The sequence below is a fragment of the Diabrotica virgifera genome, chromosome 2 (assembly GCF_917563875.1).
Source record: "Diabrotica virgifera virgifera chromosome 2, PGI_DIABVI_V3a".
Classification (NCBI taxonomy): Eukaryota; Metazoa; Arthropoda; class Insecta; order Coleoptera; family Chrysomelidae; genus Diabrotica; species Diabrotica virgifera.
The window spans coordinates 48,265,993-48,289,276 of NC_065444.1; the positions used below are offsets into that span (position 1 = coordinate 48,265,993).

The window sequence follows — 23,284 nt, forward strand, 5'->3', positions numbered from 1 at the left end:
TGTTTTAGTTTCCCGAGATGAATTCTTTTGCTCTTATGTTAAATCTGTGGACAAATATTTGCACACTATCTTCCTCTTGGGCTATCAATATTGCGTCTTGCGTCGTCTGCATAGCAGAGTATTTTTACTTCTTTGTTTCCCATTCTACATCCTCTTCCTTTGTTGGCGTTTTTGATTATTTCATCTATGATTAAATTGAAGAGCATAGGACTCAATGAGTTTCCCTGCCTACATTTATAGGTTGTGTAAGTTGTCCATCTATTCTGACTTCCAATTTGTTGTTTTGGTAGATGTTTTCAATAGTTTTTATGATATCTAGGGGGACTTCTCTATTATACAGAAGGTGGATTACATCTTTGAGTCTTACTCTGTTAAATGCTTTCTTCAAGTCAATCAGACATAGAACTGTTGATCTATTAAACTCTAGTGATTCCTCAGTAATTTGCTTTATGACGAATATTGCATCTGTACACGATCTTCCAGCACGAAAACCCTGTTGTTCATCTGCTAAACTTATCTTCTGATTCTTTGTCTTGTAAAATTTTAATAGTTGTAAATTTTAGGGTAGTATTTTGATACCTCTGTAGTTTTCTGGCTGTTTTTATCTCCTTTTTTAAATAGTAGAATTAGTTCGTTCGTTCTCCATTCTTCCGGTATTTTATTGTGTTTTATGTTTTTGTTAATTAATGTTGTTAATTGTAGTATTGCGGTGTGGAAATGGATGACTTAAGATTATACGGGAGGCCGTCATGCCAAACACCTTCTACTAGGCTTGTGCTACTTCCAGAAAGGCAGCGGTGCATATTTTTTTCTTCGAGGCATACACTAATGTTTTTAACAATCTTATGACACTCTTGTTAAGTTAAATGGGTTCGCGGAAAACAAAATGGCGTGCTGTGATTATTAAATACATAAGAATGATTAATATTATGAAACTATGACTGCATTCAGTTCAGAATGTAAATTATTATTTCTTAATGAAAATATTTGAGAAATATTGAGATGTTAATCACAATAAAAACAGCCAAAATCGAATACCTCGGTCACATCATGAGGAACAGTGAAAGATATGGACTGCTGCAACTAATCTTGTAAGGAAAAAAGGAAGGAAAGCGAGGACCAGGAAGACGATGGATTTCCTGGCTGAAAAATCTATGTACGTGGTTCAACACAAGAACCACAAATATCTTTAGAGAAGCAGTGTGCAAAGTATACAGATTGTCATGATGGCCGCCAACATCCGAAACGGATAGGCACTACAACAAGAAGAAGAAAATATTTGTTGTCTTCATATAGGAATAAACATTTTCTTTATTACAAAAACGGAAATTATTGATGTTTCAATGAAAAGTTCATTTTGGTTGATTCTCTTGAGTGCCACAATCTTTCTAATAATTTTTCTTTCGAATATCTTTCTTTTTTATAAGTTAGACTTCTAGTTTCTGCTGCGTATGTTACTGTTGGTATTCTTGTTGTTTTATATATTCTCAGTTTGGTGTTTTTACTTATTTTGTATCTGTTAGTATCTTTTTATCTTGTTATCTCCTCATAATAAATTGTTGCATTGCTGAATCAAAACCAGGGGTACAAGAAGTAGAGGAACACCAAGAAGAAGATGGATTGATGATGTGGAAGGAGACCTAAAGATTCTAGTGGTCAGAAGATGGAGAGAAGTTGTCAGGAATCGACAGGAGTGGCAACTTTTTTGCGAGCAGGCTAAGATCCACAACGTATTGTCGAGCCATTTATGAGGTTGAGGATGATTGTTCAATACTCTTTCTTCTGGCTAATAAGTTATCATTGAAAGAAAAATATAAAAAATCAATATTTTAATTTTGTACGCTTCGTCAGTCCAGTGGCGGATCTAGACATGTGCTTTGGGTGGGGAAATTTGCCATAGCGGGCGAAACTTCCAATTAAACACCAACAAAAAGACATAAAAAAGATGAACCCAAACTATATAAAAAGACATAAATAATAACTTATATGCATTACCCTTAATTTTCCTAACGGGGGTGTTTATTGAGTTGAATTTGTGTGTTTGTCGTTTAAGTTTCATATCTGCTAATACCTACATTTTTATGTTTCTAGAAGGTAAGTACATGAAGCCAAAATGGGAAACAAAAGAAAAAAGGGAAGACCAAGGAAGATATGGATGGACCAGATCCAGCATATAGGGGAAAGGAGACACATGAGTATGCTCTCATACTTATGAGGAACCTGCCCACCAATAGAAACGCATGAAAGAAATGGATAAGAAACGGAACCGAACATCAGACGCCCTGAAGGGCACTCAGGATTATGAGAAAGAAGAAGAATGTTCTATAATAATTGTTTTATTTAATTTTGGACCTTGCTAGGGGAGCAAATTTCCCCATTTTTCCTCCCCGTAAATCCGCTACTGCATCCGCCCAGCCTAGGATTTGTGCAGCAAAAATTGCAAGAGCTACAGATTGATAACGTTTCAAGATTCAGTAATGTGGGAAGATCGGTGGGATATGCACATTTTATCAATAAAATTCGATAGGTATTTTTAAGACATTCCAGAAGCCGCTACAGATAAAATGTTTTAACAACCCATTAATCATTCAGAATTAGTCGACGGATATTAGTACAGTTAAAATAATTAAGACGATAACTGGATGATAATGATTTAATGAGTGAAATTTAAAGTTTTAAAATTAAAAATTATTTTGCACATCATATTTGAAACATTATTTGGTTACAAAATACGAAACGAAACAATTAGACAAAACCTAAAACTGGAACCAATCAATGAAAAAATAGTGGAGGGACAACTTAGACGCTTCGGGCACGTGTGTAGAATGTCGAACGAGAGGCTTACAAAACGAGTGTTCGAAACGAGAGTGCAGGGGAAAAACAAAAGAGGAAGACCAAGAGTTATGTGGGTAGATGAAATCAGGAAAGAAGTCGAGAAGAAGGAATTGACATTGGAAAGTGCAAGAAACCTAACGCAAGATCGGAAAGCATGAAGACTACAATGCCAAACTCAACTCCACCAGCCTTACACCTAAAGGTAGAAAGACTTAGGACTAAGTAAGTAAGTAAGTATTTGGTTGAAAAATCTCATTTTTGTTGGCAAAAAATATATATTAATTTGTCTGGACTAAATTACAGTTTTGTTTATCTTAAAAGGGATATGTTACTATCAACATTCACACAGTGTTGCAAAACTGAATTTTGTTATTTTGAGTGTAAATTTTCCCACCGATCTCAGAGAGTACAATAACATATTATTTTAGATTCAGAAAAAACAGAAGAAATACATTTAGTTATATAGTAATATTATGATGCTTGAATATCAATACTTTCTTGTTTTATTTTCGCACAGAAGGGACAAAAACCGTTATATAGAATTTAATATCGGCAACAGCGGAACTTTAGTAAGGAGGTAATAAATCAAGCGGCTCCGTGGTGGACGACCTTTAGGCCCTTAAGATCAAAACCAACCATTTTGCTCTCTTATTTCTGTTTTAAATATTAATACAAGTGTGGAATGAATCATGACATAGGACAGAATTGAGATTTATGGCAATGGCAAGTAATGTTTGAGTTTGAGTTCTTTCCTTGAGCTCTAAATAGGTGAAGTTTAACTGTAGGGGTAAGATTTATTTGGAAAATATTAGATTGGTTTAAGATGCACAACTTTTTAAACAACACTAAAATATTAACACTGTAAACCACTGTAAACGAAATAAAAGTAAGCTAACAAAAACATTTCGTAGGTCGTATAAGTTGAGGGTGTGGATGGGGTGGATCTGCGATAAAAAACGACGTAGTTGGATTAGACAGGTTGCATAAACTATATACAGGGTGTCCAGAAACTCTACCAACAAACGAAAACACGAGATTCCTCAAATAATTATAAGACCTATATAATTCACTATATAATTCACTAAGTGAATATAATTCACCTAGTCCGAAAATGCTTCCTAAGGGAGCTAGAACTCTTTAAAGATGGCGTCTTGGAATTAGTTTTTCTTAGATATCTCCAGAACGCTTCCATTTAGAAAAACGAAAACCGGTACGCTTATTTATCTACTAGAGATACATCGATTCCATTAGTTACAAATTTCATGGGCGCCCGTTTTGGGTAGGGCAAAGGTTATTTTATCGCATAACTTTTTTGTCTTTAACTTTAAGCATTTTTGACACTGTATTATTAAATTGTAAGGTATTCTAGTACTAAAAGGTACTCTTGCTTTAATTGAGTAGAATGCACCGTTTTCTAGAAAAAACGATTTAAAAATTTTTCGTTTTTTTAATTTTAAAAAAATTTGAAAATAAAATTTCAAATAAAAACGGTGTATTTTACCGACTAAAAGCAAGAGTAACTTTTAGTACTAGAATACCACGTAACTTAATCATCAAGTGTCAAAAATGTTTAAAAATTAAAGACAAAATAGGTATGCGATAAAATAACCGTTCACCTACCCAAAACGGACGCATATGACCGGTAATAGAATTTCGCAATTAAGGAAATCGATTTATCTCTCGAAGATAAAAAGGCGTACGAGTTTTCATTTTTCTAAATAGAAGCGTTCTGGAGCTATTTAAAAAAAAACTATTTACTAAACGCCATCTTTAAAGAGCTCTAGCTCCCTTAGGAAGCGTTTTCTTACTAGGTGAATTGGGTTAAATTATCTTCAAATTATCTGAGGAATTTCCAATCTTCGTTTGTCGGTAGAGTTTCTGGACACCCTGTATAGATGAAACAAATAAGGGGGCAAAAAATATAAACAATTTTTGAGATTCCACTTATTTCCTGTGATATTTACATGGAATTTTGTAGTAGGGGTTTTAATATTCTCCTAGTCGAAAAATAATTACGTTTTACTTATACGAGTCTATTTTTAAATCAAAAACAAAGTTTTCCTAATGTGTATAGTGGTTAATATTTGGCTATATTTGCGTTTTAGATCGCCAACTTTCAAAAGGAGAAGGCGCAATAAGAAGAAGAATCTTTGGGTTTGTGGTTTATTTGTATCAAAATAACCATGGCCTGTGCTACAAGAAATTCAAAGACATAATTCTAACAACAATCTTCAATATTATGAATTGACATCACATCCTATCACCCTCTAAAAGTGACGACAAGAAGGAAAATAATATTCTTTGAAGTTAATGAAATATACACTGACAGACCCTTAAAGATTTAAGGAGTAAGACTACTCTTAAAAATTTTCCGGACAATCTTACCAGTAAATTGTAAGTATTTTTAACAATCCTGCAAAAAACTCATCGAATCACGGCTCCATAGTGCGGGGGTGTGGGGGGACGGGGGTAGGGGGGGCGCACTCATCATAAAGAGTCATAAACTTTATTACCATCCCAGCTGATTTTTGCAGGATTGTTTGATAAAGATATTTCCAATCCACTGGTAGTAATATTGTCCGACAAAATTTTAAGGATACTCCAGTTGTCGGTTGTCGGACGCTCCAAAGTTAAGAAATCTCTATATTGACGAAACAACCCCTCCCGAAAATTTTTCGAAATAGAAAAGTTGTCTGACTCGACATGAATAACTTCTTCTTCTTCTTCTTCGCGCGACTAGGATAACTCCTGTTTGTCTGCCTCTTATTCTGTTTCAGTTGTTGTTGACTGTACATTGTCTTTCCACCTTTTTGGAGCCCTTCCAACGGGTCTTCTGGTATACGGCTTGTTGTTTTTACAGATGTTCGCTGATCTATCTGGTTCCATTCGGTTTACATGTTCGTTCCAGTTTTTCTTTCTTGATTTTATCCACCTGTTAATATTCTTCTAATAAAAATCTGTAAAAAATCTTCTAATGAACTCAGAATTTTCCGTGATCTAATTTCTACTTTTGGCTTAACAATAAATATTAATGAATATACTAGAATAACAACTAGATCAGCAACTTGTTTAGATAACATCTTAACAAACATAAACAGTGGGATAGTTGGTTGTGGAATTGTGGACCCATGTATCTCTGATCATCTTGCTCAATTTATTAACTTAAAAATAAAATCTGAAAAAAATCATAGTGCAAATACATACACAAGACGTATAACGAGTAATGGCATACTGAAGTTGAAACATTCGTTAAATAACGTTGATTGGTCTTTAGCTATTTCTCTCAAAACAGCAACAGAATTAGCTCAATTTATTACTGAAATGTATCAAAAGTTAACTGAAATCAATTTTCCATTAAAAAAATTGCGAAGTCAGAATAAAGCTCCAATTTCTTGGTTTGATGATGAATTAAAACTTATGCGAGAAAATCTTTCCACAGTCAAGGTAATTGCTGACGTTACAAAAAATTATAGTGAATATAATAAGTTTAAGAAGCATTATAGATCAACAATATCATTAAAGAAAAAACTAGCTTATGGGTATTTCTTTTCAAATTCTGAAAATATATCTCGTGACAGTTGGAAAGTTATAAACTATCACAGAAATAAAGGTCAAAATAAAAAAGTTAGTCCTAGTACGATCTCATCAAACGATTTCAATAATTACTTTACTTCAGTAGCTAAAAATATTAGAGGTTCTTTCAGTTCTACAAATGAAAATGTAGCTATAGATATTTTGAAAGATGTACACTCTCCTTGCCACTCTTTATTTTTACTACCTGTTACTGATATTGAAATCAGAAATATTTTGCGTGGCTTGAAAAATTCACATTGTACAGATTTTTATTTTTTAAACAAAAAAATAATTATAAAAATAAAAATGTATACCATTTTTATTCATTCAGTTGCGGTGCGAAACCAAAACTGTCTTAATTTTTACTCAGATCAGAGAGTGCAGCCAGCACTCTTATCGACGATTTCACCTCTTGTTAGAGGTTCATCAGAGACTGCATAGGCTGCTTTTCTCTGGCCCAGGTAAAAATTTTCGAAATATCCATCTCCCACCGCAACTGACGAGATGGTAGTAGGTGCCTAGCGGCATCTGCTAAATAAAAGACTAAGTTTTTCAACCTAATAAAAATATTTGTAAATTAAATATTTTTAAAAGATTTTTAATTGAAAAACTTTATTGGCCCATTTCCTGGTGACAACCTCCAAGGCTTCTACAATATGCAAGCCAAATGGATGCTGCAGTGAAGACTAAAGGGAAGGAATTCTACACTATGCAATTCACAACCCCCGTCTGCAGCGTGGTAAAGTTCCAACGGAAAATGGACCTAGTTACTCTATAGGAGTAATACTAATATAAAAATAAAAATGTATACCATTTTTATTCATTCAGTTGCGGTGCGAAACCAAAACTGTCTTAATTTTTACTCAGATCAGAGAGTGCAGCCAGCACTCTTATCGACGATTTCACCTCTTGTTAGAGGTTCATCAGAGACTGCATAGGCTGCTTTTCTCTGGCCCAGGTAAAAATTTTCGAAATATCCATCTCCCACCGCAACTGACGAGATGGTAGTAGGTGCCTAGCGGCATCTGCTAAATAAAAGACTAAGTTTTTCAACCTAATAAAAATATTTGTAAATTAAATATTTTTAAAAGATTTTTAATTGAAAAACTTTATTGGCCCATTTCCTGGTGACAACCTCCAAGGCTTCTACAATATGCAAGCCAAATGGATGCTGCAGTGAAGACTAAAGGGAAGGAATTCTACACTATGCAATTCACAACCCCCGTCTGCAGCGTGGTAAAGTTCCAACGGAAAATGGACCTAGTTACTCTATAGGAGTAATACTAATATAAAAATAAAAATGTATACCATTTTTATTCATTCAGTTGCGGTGCGAAACCAAAACTGTCTTAATTTTTACTCAGATCAGAGAGTGCAGCCAGCACTCTTATCGACGATTTCACCTCTTGTTAGAGGTTCATCAGAGACTGCATAGGCTGCTTTTCTCTGGCCCAGGTAAAAATTTTCGACATATCCATCTCCCACCGCAACTGACGAGATGGTAGTAGGTGCCTAGCGGCATCTGCTAAATAAAAGACTAAGTTTTTCAACCTAATAAAAATATTTGTAAATTAAATATTTTTAAAAGATTTTTAATTGAAAAACTTTATTGGCCCATTTCCTGGTGACAACCTCCAAGGCTTCTACAATATGCAAGCCAAATGGATGCTGCAGTGAAGACTAAAGGGAAGGAATTCTACACTATGCAATTCACAACCCCCGTCTTCAGCGTGGTAAAGTTCCAAGTAAAAAAATAATTGTCGAAACTATTGATATTGTTATTGACAAATTAGTTTTACTTTATAATAATTGCCTTACTGAGGGGATTTTCCCTGATGTACTAAAAGTAACAAAAGTGTTGCCACTATTCAAAAAAGGGTCTTTAGATGAAATTGGAAATTACCGTCCCATCTCTATCATTCCCATTTTCGGTAAAATTTTTGAAAGCATTCTTAATACTCGTTTGATAGAATATCTAGATAAACACAAAATACTTCACTGTAACCAATATGGCTTTAGAAAAAAGTGCAGCACTACACAAGCTATACAGAAAATTGTGAGAGATATAGTCGACGGCATGGAGGAAGGTCATTTCGTGTCTTTGACATTGTGTGATTTATCCAAAGCTTTTGACTGTGTTTCGCATAAATTAATGTTGGAAAAAATGCATAAATATGATATAAGGGCAACCACTCTCAATCTATTTAGATCTTATTTAACAAATAGAAAACAGGCAGTTTTTCTTAATAATAGCTATTCTGATTTGAACACGGTCGAATACGGGGTTCCTCAAGGTTCAATACTAGGACCCACTTTGTTTCTTATTTATCTGAACGATCTATTTCACTACACTTTTCCCATAAAATGTGTGTGCTTTGCAGATGATATCACTCTCATAAATACTGACATTAATCATCATAATTTGAAAATTAAAATAGATAGTGATACTCAGAAAGCAAAAAACTGGTTTTTGCATAATAGTCTGAAGCTAAATGAAGACAAAAATCAGAATTTGATGTTTAGTTCTGACCGAAAGTATGTCTTAGGAAATAGTGTTAAACTCTTAGGAATTTTCCTAGATGATAATTTGGACTGGAGTGCTCATACAGACTACTTAAGTTCTAAACTTGCTACAACTATATTTTTGATACGCAACTTAGTTTTTATGATCCCTAAAAGTACCCTTAAAATGATCTACTTTGCACTGTTCCATAGCCATTTAAAGTACGGAATAACTGTTTGGGGTGGCTCTTGTCACGCAGACTGAATTTTTAAGTTACAAAAGAAAGTAGTGAGGATACTTGGAGGAGCAGAGTATAGGGAACACTGTAAACCTTTATTTCAGAAGTTAGGTATTATGTCACTACCTTCACTCTATATATATGAGACGCTGATTGAAATTCATTCCAACAAAAGTAAGTTTAACATAAACTCCAACTTCCATGATCACCATACAAGATCGAGCGATGCTATTAGAGCACAACGTTTTAGGTTGACGAAAAGTATAAAAAACTCAACTGATGTTAGTTTGTACAATTTTTTGTCAGATGAAGTAAAAAGTCTTCATTTACAGTCGTTTAAAAATAAAATAAAATCACACTTTTTAAAACATTGTTTTTACACAACGACAGAGTACTTAGGTACCGCTTATAATACATTATAATAAGTACACTAGTTTGGTCAGGGTTTTTTTGCCGATTATGACGATATTTCATGTTTTTAAGTTTATTTCATGTCTTTACGTTTTTACATAGTGTGTTAAATTGTTTAAATTTGTTAGTACCTGTTTGTATATCTGTTCATTATAATTTATAATATTTATCTTTTAAATTTTGTCAAAATTTTATAATGTAGGTACGTACTCTTTTGACTTGTCAAAAACAAAAGAAATTTTGTATATTTGATGAAATAAATTCTATTCTATTCTATTCTATTTTGAATTTTGCATCGTTCTCGTATACTTCTGTTGCTTAGTGCAACAGAAGTATAACTCAACATGAATAACTGAATAAAAAAAGTCTCATGAGAGAGGTAATCATTTTTTTAATGGTGGGCCCAAGACCTATGTATATGAAAAGTAATATGTGTCGATAATGATTTTAGCAGATTTGACATCTTACGTTTGGATTATGATATAAACTAAAAATTTTTGTACATAGTTCATCGAAAACTATCTTTAAAATAATACAGAAATTTAGTTTTATAAAAAATGTTACTATCATAAATCTTGTCAAATGGCATAATAATTACCCACCTAAAGAGCTAGACCACAACTGCAAATATTAGTGCAGTCGATGGGGTTTCAACGAGTGCAGTCACTGAAGGTGGATATGAGCTATTACCTCCGATTTAGTTGAACCTCCATCGATTTGCATGAAAATTGGTGAGTGGTTAAAGGATTTTTCAACGAACAAAGCTGTCATGGTGCCAACTTGCGCTTTTATCCTGGGGGTGGATGCCACCCCTTCTCGGGGATGAAAATTATTTCCTTAAAAATAACCCCATACTTCGATAGAGGGACAAATTCTAAGCAAAATTTGTTATATAAAGTATTAAAATAAATCAAAAATTTTTTAGTTATTAAAGATCAAAGATTTAAATTTTTAGTGAGAAAAATGCATGTTTTTAATCGATTTTTGATAAATAACTCAAAAACTACAAGTTTTAACAAAAAATTTATTATTATCAAAATTGAAGCTAATAAAAATATGAAATAAACTCCTTACTAGAAAAACATTTAGTGTTAAATTGTAAAATTGTTAAGTTGTAAAATTCCCTCATCTTCCTTAGTCTCAGCATCCGTTATGGCTTGCAAATTGTAGAAGCCTCGGAGGTGTAACCAGAGAAGGTTCCCATTGTTTTCAATCTGGTAGGATGTAGAGTAGCATCTTTTGATATTGTTTTATGTGCTATTAGATTGAAAACTTAGTTTTTTTTTTTAATTTTTAATCTTTATTAACTCAAAAGGTATTGATTTATATTAATAACTTTATATAACAAATTTTGCTTATAATTTGTTCCTTTATTAGTGGTATTATTTTTAACAAAATAATTTTCACCTACGGGAAGGGGTGGCATCCACCTACAGGGTAAAAGAGCAAGTTGGCATCACGTCACCTTTGTTCATTGAGGTATCCTCTAACTACTCACCAATTTTCATGTAAATCGATGAAGGTTCAACGAAATCGGAGGTGAAAACCTTCAGTGACTGCACTAAAATTTTGATAATGGTCCTGTTTTGTTTCATACAGTTTAAATGACCTCTGGTTTATCATCAGTTCTGATATTGTATTTATTACGATATATTGCTTATAACGGTTAGGGATCAATATCGAAAGTAACCTAAACGAGTTTAAACCAGTAATTTTGGCAATCTGGTACGCCCATTCTTATTAATGGCCCAAGGCGTTGCTCTGCATTCTGCATGGCAGTCTTTTTGTCTTGTGCATGCTAATATTTCGATTAAAATTGGACCTCTTGGCTGCAAGGTTCTTTCACCGAATAGTTAGGTGGCTTTAAACAACTGTTAAAATAAAAGGCATAAGTGTAAATGAACTGTTGCAAACAGTGAAATTTAGACGAATCGGGATAGTATCATGAATTATTTTGATGATTTTAGCTATAAGTACTTTTCAATGAAGTTACTAATTATTACACTTGATTGACATTGATTCAATGACCAACTCGCAAATAAGGTACGGCTTTACAAGAAAGCAACTCAAAAATACTGACACGCTTATTTATCTCAAAATTACACGCAAAATTGTTGATACTGACGATTTCACTAAGAGCTTAAGTAGAGATAAAACGATATAATATAAGTTTCTTTCCAATGACATCTTCTTTCCAATATTACAAAATTGGAAAAGTGTATTGCTGATCAATTTATAGATTTATCTTTAATCTTCTTCTTGCAGTGCCTATTCGTTTCGGAGATAAACACGTACGTAGATTTTTGAGATAGAAAATTATTCACTTGCTTGGTACACGTTTTTCTCCTATTTTTCCTTGAAAAATTAGTTGCAGCAATCCATATTTTTCGCTGTTCCTCTTGATGTGACCAAGGTATTCAATTTTGACTGTTTCTATCGTGGTTAACATCTCTTTTTATCTTTAGTTTCATCAAAAAATGGAATTTAATACAAAACAAATACATGTTATACGACGCCGCCGCATTAATCGCCGAGACAGAAGACGATCTCCAAAGATTAACACACATCTTCAATACAACATCCAAGAAATACAATATAATAAGTAATATCAGCAGAAAAAACCAAATGTATGATAACATCAATCTAAATACCCACTACGATGTAAAATCGAAATTGATGGGAAAATAATAAAGCGGGAAACAAAGTTTAGATATCTGAAAATAGATATAACCAGTTACGGAGATATGTTGAAGAGGAAGTATGACAACAAAGCTTAAAAGCACGTAAAGCGGCGGGATCTCTTAATGAAACAATCTGGAAGAACAAACACCTAAGACAAGACAGCAAGAATCTATAAAGCAGCAATTAGACCAATTGACATACACGGCGGAGACAAGACCTGACACATCTAAAACGAGACGACTACTAGAAACAACAGAGATGAAAATACTTCGACGAATATCAGGGAAAAGTCTATTGGATAGGGAGAGAATCAAAAATATAAGAAGATCATGCAATGTAGGAGACATAAATGGATGTGTAACAAAACGGAAACAGGAGTGGAACGAATACATTAGTAGAATGGCAGAGGATAGGATAGTACGAATAGCACGAGATAAGTCACCAAATGGACGAAGAAGTATTGGCAGACCAAGAAAAATATGGTGTGAGAAATGCACAATTTATATATTATAGGAGGCTAATATTAAAAAAGAAACATGCTTTAAAGCCTACATACAAGAAGGAAGAAGGAAGAAGGAAGAAGAAGAAGAAGAAGAAGATACATGTTTTAGTCTTAGGTTAAATGACCTTACAGTGATTAAAAACGAGAAGTGATTAAATCTGGAAAGAAATTCCTAAAGCATTTGATATTTAACACGGATTGAAGAATTTGATATTAAAGAAGGGAAAAACCAAACAAAATTAGACATTAATGTTTATCATTGACGCATAACCTAACAAAGTCAAAACAAAAGAGCTAAAAAGATCAGTGAAATGGTAATCAAAGAAGTAAAAAGTTGTGGACTGAAAATAAATTAAAGGAAAACAAAATATCACCCACACACATTTGAAAGAGTTTAGAAATTTAACAATCGGTACCTAACAGTGGAGAAAACTGAATACGAAGGTGAAAAATAGACACCAGAATTATAAAAGGAAACTAAACGTACGGTATACTTTAAGGAGACTTCTAGATTTGTTTATACCTAAATTTTAAATCAATTAGGCTTATATGAACTACGTACCTACACATTATTAATATTAACATAAAAATATTGATATCAATTATTACTATATGAAGATGCATGGAAAAATTTAACTATGTTACCGTAATAACTAACATATTTTACATATTTATATTTCTGAGATATTTAAGTTTTTCTGCAATTTACTGTACTATTTCAAGACCGTGGCCCCAAAAATGTGGCCACGTGAAGGTCCAAATTCAATTTATTTCAATCAGTATCAATGAATAATATCCAACAGTTTTGTATAAGACAAATCACTCTACAAAAATAATGGAAGGCATTATTATTATAAAACCATTAATCAACATAATGATTACCTGGCTGGTAGGTAATTGATAGGTTCGCGTACGTGTCTATTTCTTTTTATACCAACTGTGTGGTTAGCATTTCATGCTGAATCAAACAAGTGACAAAATAATACGTTAATGTGCGTAGATTATGAATTACGCTTACTGATTTTGCACTTGGAGCTTCTTTTTGTATCTTATTTTTATTGAAAAGTGTTTTATCCATTTTTCGTTTGTTGGTGCGTTAGTATATTTTGTTAATGTTTTCACTTCTTCTACTTCTTTCTTGCCTTTACAAATCTAAGTGTGTTTTGGCTGCGTTTACTATTTTCTTCCATTTTGCCGATATTCTGCAATAATCTCCCATTGTTATACCCTCATCTTACGGAGATCACGCGTTACTGAATCCTTCCATCTTTTTCTTGGGCGAGCAACTGATCTGCCATCGGGACTTTCTTAGAAGCTTGTATATATGTATAGATGTTTCAACATTCTACATCTCAGTACATCTCTTGCCCATCTTATACGATTTTCCCTGATGTATCGTTTTACATTTTTATCTCCATAGAGTACTTGGAGTTCCTGGTTATGTCTCATCTCTTCCCCTTCTGTTATCTCGTCTCTACAAGGCCCGAAGCTCGTCCGGAGGATGTTCCGTTCTAAGAGTAGTAATTTTGTTATTTCACACTAATTCAGATCTTTTTCATATAACTGTTTTGGCTGTTATCACTGCTCCTAAGTATTTGAATTATTTGACAACTTTCAAATTGTATTTATTTATTGAAATATTTTATCTATTTCTTTTTATGCCAACTGTGTGGTTAGTATTTCATGCTGAATCAAACAAGTGACAATGTGTGTAGATTATGAGTTGCTGTTACTGATTTTGCACTTGGTGGCTTGTTTCTTTTTTTATCTTGTTTTTTATTAAAAAGTGTCTTATCCATTCTTCGTTTTTTGACCTGTTACTATATTTTGTTAGTATATGTCTGCACTGTTCTTCTTCTCCTCTTGACATAGACATGTAGACTATCTGTTTTTCAGTGTGGCTTCAGTAAGTTGTTGTTCGTGATCTTCCCACTGATCGTCTTCCTATTGGGGAACCGTCCCTTGTCGTGTTTACTACCCTATTTGTTGTCAGTCGGTTTATATGATCGTTATATTCTCCTCTTCTACTTCTTACCCAGTGTTTGATGTTCTCCACCTTGCATGGTGGAGAACATCACCTCCATTCTAGATCTCTGCCACTGCGTCTTATCATCAATTATATCACTAATCACTGTGTCTCCATCAATTTTTCACTCTGCTTATTTTTTTGTATTGTCTGTGTCAGGTCGTTTTTTCCGTGTATGTCATTATTGGTTTAATGACTGTTTTGTAAATTCTGCCTTTCATTTTTCCGGATATTTTTATTTCTCCATAATATGGAGGTGTGATAGACTCTCCATGGTATTTAAACTTTTTTGACTGGCTTTTTATTATTGTATTTTCATCTAATTCTCATATATTAAGAACAAATAACGCAGTTTAAATATCTAGGCATCACAGCATCTAGATACAGAAAGCTTGAAACAGAAGTGGAACATTAAGTGAAAATAGTAAATACAGCCGTAAGTTTCCTGAATGAAACAATATTATTCAAAAAAATACAGTCAAAAAAGTTTATATTTTGGAGAGTTCAGCACACCTGATGTTTAAACTTAGAGGGTGCATTCCATGTGTGCGAAGACCTGTACAAAAGCAAAAGCTTACTTTTACACTAAAAGTACTGTCACCGTAATCCAGTGATCAGACAGCCAGCTCTATATCCATCAGAATGTTTAAATATGATATAGAAAGTGCCACTTAGAAAACTTGAAATAAAAGATAGAAAAATTTTGAGCAGAAACTTAGGACCAATCAAAGAAAATGGAGAATTCCACCGAAGATACAATTATGAGTTATATGAACACTTTGAAGACATTGTTACCAACATAAAAAACGAGAATGATATTTTATGGTCACTTAGAACGTGTGAATCATCAATGACTTACTCATCGCATAATATACTTTCCAATCGCAAGCTCATCATAGTTTTGTGGTCCAAGTAAATTCTAAAACCTAAGCATGGAACAGTGGTACCTTTCCATGGTTTTACAATATATTTAGACCACAAAAGCAAAAGATCTTATTTAAAATGAGCAAGCCACTTTAAAAGGATTTGCAACAAGCAGAAATTCCACTTAGCACCTCCAAAATCTTGAAGATCTCAGAGATAAACTGAAATCTAATAAGAACCCTACGTGTCCTAACTACTTGCCCACTAGTAAGTAGTCACAAGAAAGGAAAGAGGAACGTTCCATTAAAATGACAACCTACTGGCAGAGGAAAAAAGTCGATCATGTGAAAGATGAAAAAAATCTTCGTGGTTCTTAGAAGACTGAAACGGCAGCAAAAAAAGTAAAAATTTGAACTTACGTTTTTGAAGGGATGGTTTATGACTCTCTAAGCTTACTTACTTCCTGTAACAGAGGAAGATAACTATATAGTGATATAAAAGATATATAAATATCATAACTAAACCTTTCTTTAAAATTATATTTGGAAGCTGTATCTACAAAACTTCTACCGCTTTGAACTTTTTATTAAGACTTTCTTAACATTCAATAGAAATACAACTCATCCTGGAGGGAAATAATACCGTAGCGTAGGGCGTAGATAATAGAACCATGAATGTTAACGATAATTTAAACAAAGATAAAACGTTTGAGGAAAAAATTTGGTAATAATTCTTCTGATGCAATACTGGTTTCGTTACTAAACTGCATAATCATATATTATACGTAATACAGTCCGTAGTTAATATGATAATGGCAAATTCCAAGATAATCTTTATCGCACTATACTATGTGTCATATGTTTCAGATGCTGATTGTATGATGTTATATTATGTAATATGTCCCGATAAGAAATTTTATTGAACAGATTAGAGGTCGACAACCAGCGGCCCGCGCCGCGGGCCGATTGCGGCCAGTACCTAAGCCACTTCGGTACGGCCCACGCAAGTAAGACCTGTTTCAAAGAACTTATAAAATTGAGCACTTTAAGGGTAGGTACTTCTGCAAGGGATAGTTGATTCCGTTATTTGAAACAAGTCCTGGAGTTATTACAATTAAGTTGAGGAAAGGACGGCGAGAGAAGGTTTCCCATTAGGAAGACGACCAGTGGGAAGAACACAAAAACGATGGGAAGGCAACTTACTGCAGGCACATTGAAAAAACAGACAGAATCATATCTATGTAAAACGAACAAGAGAAGAAGAAAAAGTTGAGAAAAGTTAATAAGAGTTATTACTGACGGATGTAAGAACATGAGCTGACAAAACAAAGGTGTTGTAGGGAGAGTTACCAAACTGAATACCCTTGATATTTCATTGTACTGTTCATCAGTAGAAGCTATACGTCAACGTATCATCTTGAAAAGAAATAATGGTCACGTTAATATCCACTGTTAATTTTATAACAAAAAATGGGCTTCCTCTGTTATACCCACATACCCCACACCTCTGTTCCAAAAGTTCCTGGAAGATCTGGAATCTGACTAGGGTGACATGGTTTATTACTGAGAAGTGAGGTGGCTCATTCGAGGTGAAGTTCTAAAAAGGTGTTTTGGACCGAGGAAAGAGATTCGTGATTATATGGAGATTAAATAAAACCCTGTTGAAGATCTGTCGAATAACCAGTCGATTTTAGGACTTGGTTTTCTGGCTGATTGGTTTTTCTTGGTTTTCTTTCTGATTTAACCGGCGAACTTATTCAAACAAATTGAAAAGATCTTCTGCTGACAGAGACTATTATTACCAAAGACTACTATAGCAAACATTGATATCATTATTTGCTTTTTAATTCCTTGAAGTTATAACGGAAAATTTTTTAGAAGTGTAACAAGTTAGAGGTTGCCTTAAATTATGTTTTGAAAGTGGTATTACTTTACAGTATTCTTCTTTATGGTGCCGGAGCTTGGACTGTTAATGTTGACTTAATGAGAAAGCTGGAAGCTTTTGAGATGTGGCATTTTAGGAGAATTTTGAAAATACCATGGACCGATCATATTACGAACGAAATGGTGTTGCACAGAATGGGAAGAGACAGAGAACTTGTGACCACCATTAAAAAGACAAAAACAACGTTTGGACCACATACTTAGAAATGATAAGTACGAGTTGTTGCAGCTAATTATGAAGGGTAAAATTGAAAGAAAAGGGGTCCTGGTATACGACACGACAAACAATGTCCGGGTTAAACACACAGACGCTTTTAGGAAAAGAAGATAGGTATAGACGAATTTGCAATGGCTATAGCCTAGCCAACCTTTATTAGTGGAGTCGGCACTAGTAGAAGAAAAAGAATCACTTTGAATATCTTCTTTTGCGAATTGCCTGGTACATCATCAATATAAACTGCAAACTGGATTTGGAAAATCTCAAAGATTCTGCAAAGATCTGCAAAATTTTTATTCAGTTTGATGTTATATTAAGACATTTATTTATCAATACATCATAATATTTGTGGCTCTATATTAAGAAATGCTTGCCGATACGTGGAATAGATAATAAAGTGATGTAAGGAATGCGAGTGGGCAATAACAAAGACTCAAGCAAATGACTTCCCCAGAAACACAATCATTGGAAAGTATCAAAAAAATAATATGAAGAAATTTATAGGTATTATTTACTACAGATATTTTTTGCCTTTTAAATGGTACAGAGGAGAACCCACAATGTATCTAGTAATTGATTTTATTAGTAGTTACCAGTTTTAGGATACCAATCCTTCAAATTTATTTTACAATATGTACAGCTGCGACCACTGAATCGTTTATAGCCTTACATATCCTATTAGACGATTTTTTGAATTTTGGCCGCGTTTAAACGCATTTTTTACGTCAAAGTGACGTTAATTACCAGTGGCGTACCCAGAATAGATTGATTAAAATTAAAAAATCAAAATAAAAGGTACATAAATAAATCAAAATAAATATAAAAATAAATGTGTATTATAACCTATTCAGTGACCGCAGTTGTACCTCTAATATGCTTCTCATAAATATATTATTATCTAAACCTCTTATTCTTATAGGATATTATATAAACCGCAGATAATAGGGTTGGTTTGTGTGGTGCGGATAATAATATTTGAGGTAACATTTGATTACTTCATGCCAATAATAGGTACGTAATTGCATTGCGAATTTTGCCCTGAAGGAATATGAGCACATGAGCAGTGAGGAACGTAAAATTACTTTTAAAGAAAATACTTTTTGTATAGTTAGCTGCTCGTGTTTTGTCGATTATTCATTGCAAATAAGGAATTTTCTTCTAGTCAATTGGAGTCTTTAAATAAATTGGCCCGTGACACATGCATTTTGGTAACAGTTAACAATATTTCACAATACACAATATCTATGGCAAATTGCTCTATCTTTCTATTTTGATACTTTTGATTTGAAACATTATTTGATTAAAAACTTCATTTTAATTTACTACTTTTGGTGGGAATAAGCCATTTTTCTTTTAAAGTAAGTTTATTTGACGTTTCCATTTTCACTTTGGAAATCGCTCTCAAAATACAAAACATTAATAAATTAAACAAATTTTGTTTTTGTTACTTGTTAAAAAATTGTTCTGATTATTTCATTCATAGGAGATTTTGACCAATAGAAAGCTACAGAAATCTGAATTAAATCGATAATTTTTGATAATTGCCCGTCGTTAAGTATATTACGTCAGATGCCCTTCGTTGCTACGAAAAAATACATTCAGTAACATTAATGACAATTAATGTTTTAAAAATTATAAAAGTGATGACTTTCAATCGTCAAATATTTATAAAAACTGTGTGTTTAATGGTACTTACATAAATAAATTACAATAAAATTTTGGTTTTGAACAGTTTTATTCATGAAATAATCGCAACAAATTGCACTCGACCTCTGAAATTAATATAGAATTTTTGCTCTCGTGACACTTTGGCAAATTAAAACTGTCAAAGTGTCACTCGGGAAAAATTCAATAATTTCAGAGCTCTTGTGCAATTACTACTGATAATTTAATTTTATCTGACTAATTCATAGTGACAATTCAGACATTTTTTTAACATCCCATTTAAGTATTTAGAATCTGTAATAATGATTACGATGAGTAAATTAGTTTTATTAAATTATAACAGTCTTGCAGAAGACTGTCCAATGAAATCATAATTTTAGCAACAAAATTATTTGTGACTCTAAGACTCTAAGAAATGTGTCGGTATAATAAATTATAAAATAAAAAATTCAGACATAATAAATATATTAAATATTTTAAAGTAGATTACTTTAAAATAATATTGCCAGTATTTATAAGTTGCTTTCCTGGGACCTCTTTAAAAATACAACTACATGCAATGATGGTAGTAAAAGTCTCCTCTTAGTGATCCTACAATAAATAGACAATAGACCTACAATAAAATCCTACAAACCAGAAAAATGAAAAATCATGATACTAACTCATGAAATTAACATCAAATTCTGATGTTATATGTTATTATGATTTTATAATATGCAGTTGTTTTAAAACATAAATGATGTATCCTCGATATGTTATTGGTTTACTAATAGTGGTATTTTCCTTATATTGTTTTTTCTATTCAAGTTCTGCTCAATTAAATAAGGAAAATAAAAATTCACTGATATTTGATACCTTACGCTTCTTCTGTTGATACGTTTAATAAAAAAAATTTTTAATAGACAAATTTAATAGAATATGAGTGAATCAATTTTTTCACGAAAATTTGTGCGTATGTCAACTAAAATTTTCTTTGTAAATTTTATTATATTCTGGAAGAAATTATAGTAGCGTTAAAATACCCCAATGCTTCATGAGAGGTATCTTATACAGACTTATTTAGAGTAAAAATAACATATAAACTTTTACATTCAAACGTAGAATAAGAGTGCATCATCCAAGAAGAAACTTTCATTGATGAAATTTTAATTGAAAAATAATATTTACAAATAAAATATAAAACTTTGAGATGCGATATTACTTTTTTATTCTTATATACATCTTTATCTCTATATCTCTTTATCTCTATGAAATTTATTTATTTAGGAAGTGTAAAACAAGTGAAAATATTTATGGAATTCTTAACATATGGATCATATGTTTAATTTGGTTAACATTTCTTTGGGAATGTTTACATTATAAATACCATCAAAGATTAGAAATACAAAATAATTAGTCCAGTTTTCAGGATACATTATCTATCAAATTTTTTACACTATAAAATTTGCATTAGTCATTAAAAATCAATAAAAACTTTTTGTTTTGCGTAATGATAGAATTATCTTTTTAATTATTAATTAAGAGATAATAATTGTAAGTTTTAATTAATTAGATAATAATTTTTCGCGGATGGGTCGTGCAATCTGCTATTTGTTAATAAAATTATCACATTATTAATATAATATTTTTAGTCAATTCAGGCACCAAATTGAAGTTTCCAAAAACATACTGTTGCTCCCTTCTCTTTAAGGTTTAACTATTTATTAGTTATTTATTGACATAATTTACTATTCTAACTGGGCAATCAGCCATAAAATAAAATTTTCCACATTGGAAAACAGATTTGCATCGTATCCCTAAATAAATCAGTAGCCAAAAAGTTAAGGAACAGTATTTTAGAGCTGCAGATTGAATTCCATATTTACCAACATCTTCTACAAATATCTTTAAAATCTTTAAGCCCGTTTATCTCAGAACTACTAATTTCGAGTTGTCAAGTTATGGTATTGAGGTGACTATTTGAGAGTAAACTAAATGTAAGACGAAATAGGTACTTACAATGTCGGGATAGTACCATGAGGTTTTTTCCTGGTTTTCTTCGTGATGTAAGTACTATGGAATCACTAACACGAGAATTTTACTGTCACGCATGTGGTTTTCTTTTTAAAGACAAATCACATGCTATCATTTTTTTGTGACGAAAATTCTTGAGGGTAACTTGATTTCATGTAATCGAATGAACTATCCTTCAATAAAGTCGTCCCAGGAACGCAACCCATAAATATTGGCAATATCATTTTAAAGTAGAAGACTAATTTAAAGTATAATATACCTATTATGTCTGAATTGCCGATATGAATGAGTCAGACTAAATTAAATTATTAGAAGAATTTTTTTACTAACCAACAGCATTTTTGTTTAATTTAGTAATATTTTGTATTTTGATAACGACGTCTGACGTCTGAGGTGGAAGTCGAAATGTCAATAAAATCATTTTTTAAGTTAAATTGTGGCTTATTTCCCAGTTAGAATAGTAAATTGCATATATGCCACAAAGAAATAGCTTCAGAACAATATTTATTGATACTTAGTTAATTAGGTACTTACTTTGTCCAAGATGAACTCTTTTCATCCAAGGATAGATCTGCGGAGGATTCGATGAACTCCCGCTCTTCGTGTTGTTATTTGATCCAGATTTTTCGTTGCTCGAGGTGGAGCTAGTGCTCGAAGCTGGCGACGATAAATTTTGCGAAGCTGTCGAAGATCCCGTAGGTGGTTTTCCAGTGGGAGAAGTACTGACCGACAAAGGAGATGTTAGACCCGAACTTTTTGAAGTAATAGTCGCGTTAGAATTATTACTAGTTTGTGTACTATTTAGAGGCGGAGTGGCTCTAGTCGGCGGTCCACTAGTACTTAGGTCTTGTGGAGAAGCTACACCTGTCGAGGAGGTTGAATCAGCGTACTTACAGCTAGCCGAAGGATTTAGCATTCCAGGGCTTTGGCCACCAGGACTAGCGTGGTGCATGTGTGTGCTTGCAGCACCAGGAATTCGTTGTGGCTGGAGCTGAGTATAGTCGCCCATTGTGGGCTGAAGCCCATGGCCTGGTGCTGGTGTAGCATATGGATGCGGGGGATATTGCGGACCTACTTGCGGAGGAGAGTAGCAAGCAGGTGGGTAACTAGAAGCTGCAGCTGCATTGGGGTTGTAATAGTCACCTCCAGGAGTAGGGTTTTGATGAGTTTGTTCACCGGATCGTCCTTGTTGTCCGTAGCATTGCGCTAAAGAATTCACGAACTGATAGGAACTCATCGTTTACGACTTTGGTGTAATTAAAGTCCAATTACATATCGTCAATGCGCGCTAAACAGCGAAGTAATAAATTGTTTGTTAACACTAATGGAGCAATAAACACAACACTAAACGTTGGCACGTGACTGAGGATATAAAACTGTCCAACAAGTTTTACGATCTCGAATTAGTAGCGGTGAGATTGAGGTAGCACATCGCGTATCATTTGACAAACCGTTCAAAAGTTGTGTCTCACGTGGAAACTTATGTGGTAGTGACAGACAGACCGTTCGCGTGTGTTTTAGCGGCGCCACGACTGGGCAATACCACACGTTCATTGGATTTAGTGTACTAGGATGCGATACTCACAACAGTCGCGTAAGCGCTACAGTCCCAACAAAGACAATACTATGCATCGGCGTTCGCGGAAGAGAGACGAGGCCACGAGAGGGGATAAGTCGTGTCGGCAGACAAACGGCATGTTAGAAGATTGCCGGCGCAGGACTGGGGAGGAGTTTCGGAGGGGAAGAGGGCGGTACCCACAAATTCAAATTGATAATTTGTGAATTGTTTAAGATTTGACGCTCAGCTGAGCG

The 23,284-nt window shown here is 33.4% G+C and overlaps 1 protein-coding gene across 2 annotated transcripts in view; it reads right to left on the reverse strand.

Moving 5' to 3' along the window:
* LOC114327744 (homeotic protein Sex combs reduced-like) overlaps positions 1-23,064 on the reverse strand; it is a 287,926-nt gene extending 264,862 nt beyond the window's left edge. Inside the window, exon 1 of one of the 2 annotated variants that reach the window (XM_028276451.2) lies at positions 22,007-23,064. In XM_028276451.2, coding sequence (XP_028132252.1) covers positions 22,007-22,709 — 703 coding nt within the window. In that variant the 5' untranslated portion in view covers positions 22,710-23,064. The remainder of the gene's footprint in view (positions 1-22,006) is intronic. The other variant, XM_028276458.2, reaches the window with a different exon arrangement.
* Positions 23,065-23,284: the final 220 nt, after the last annotated feature.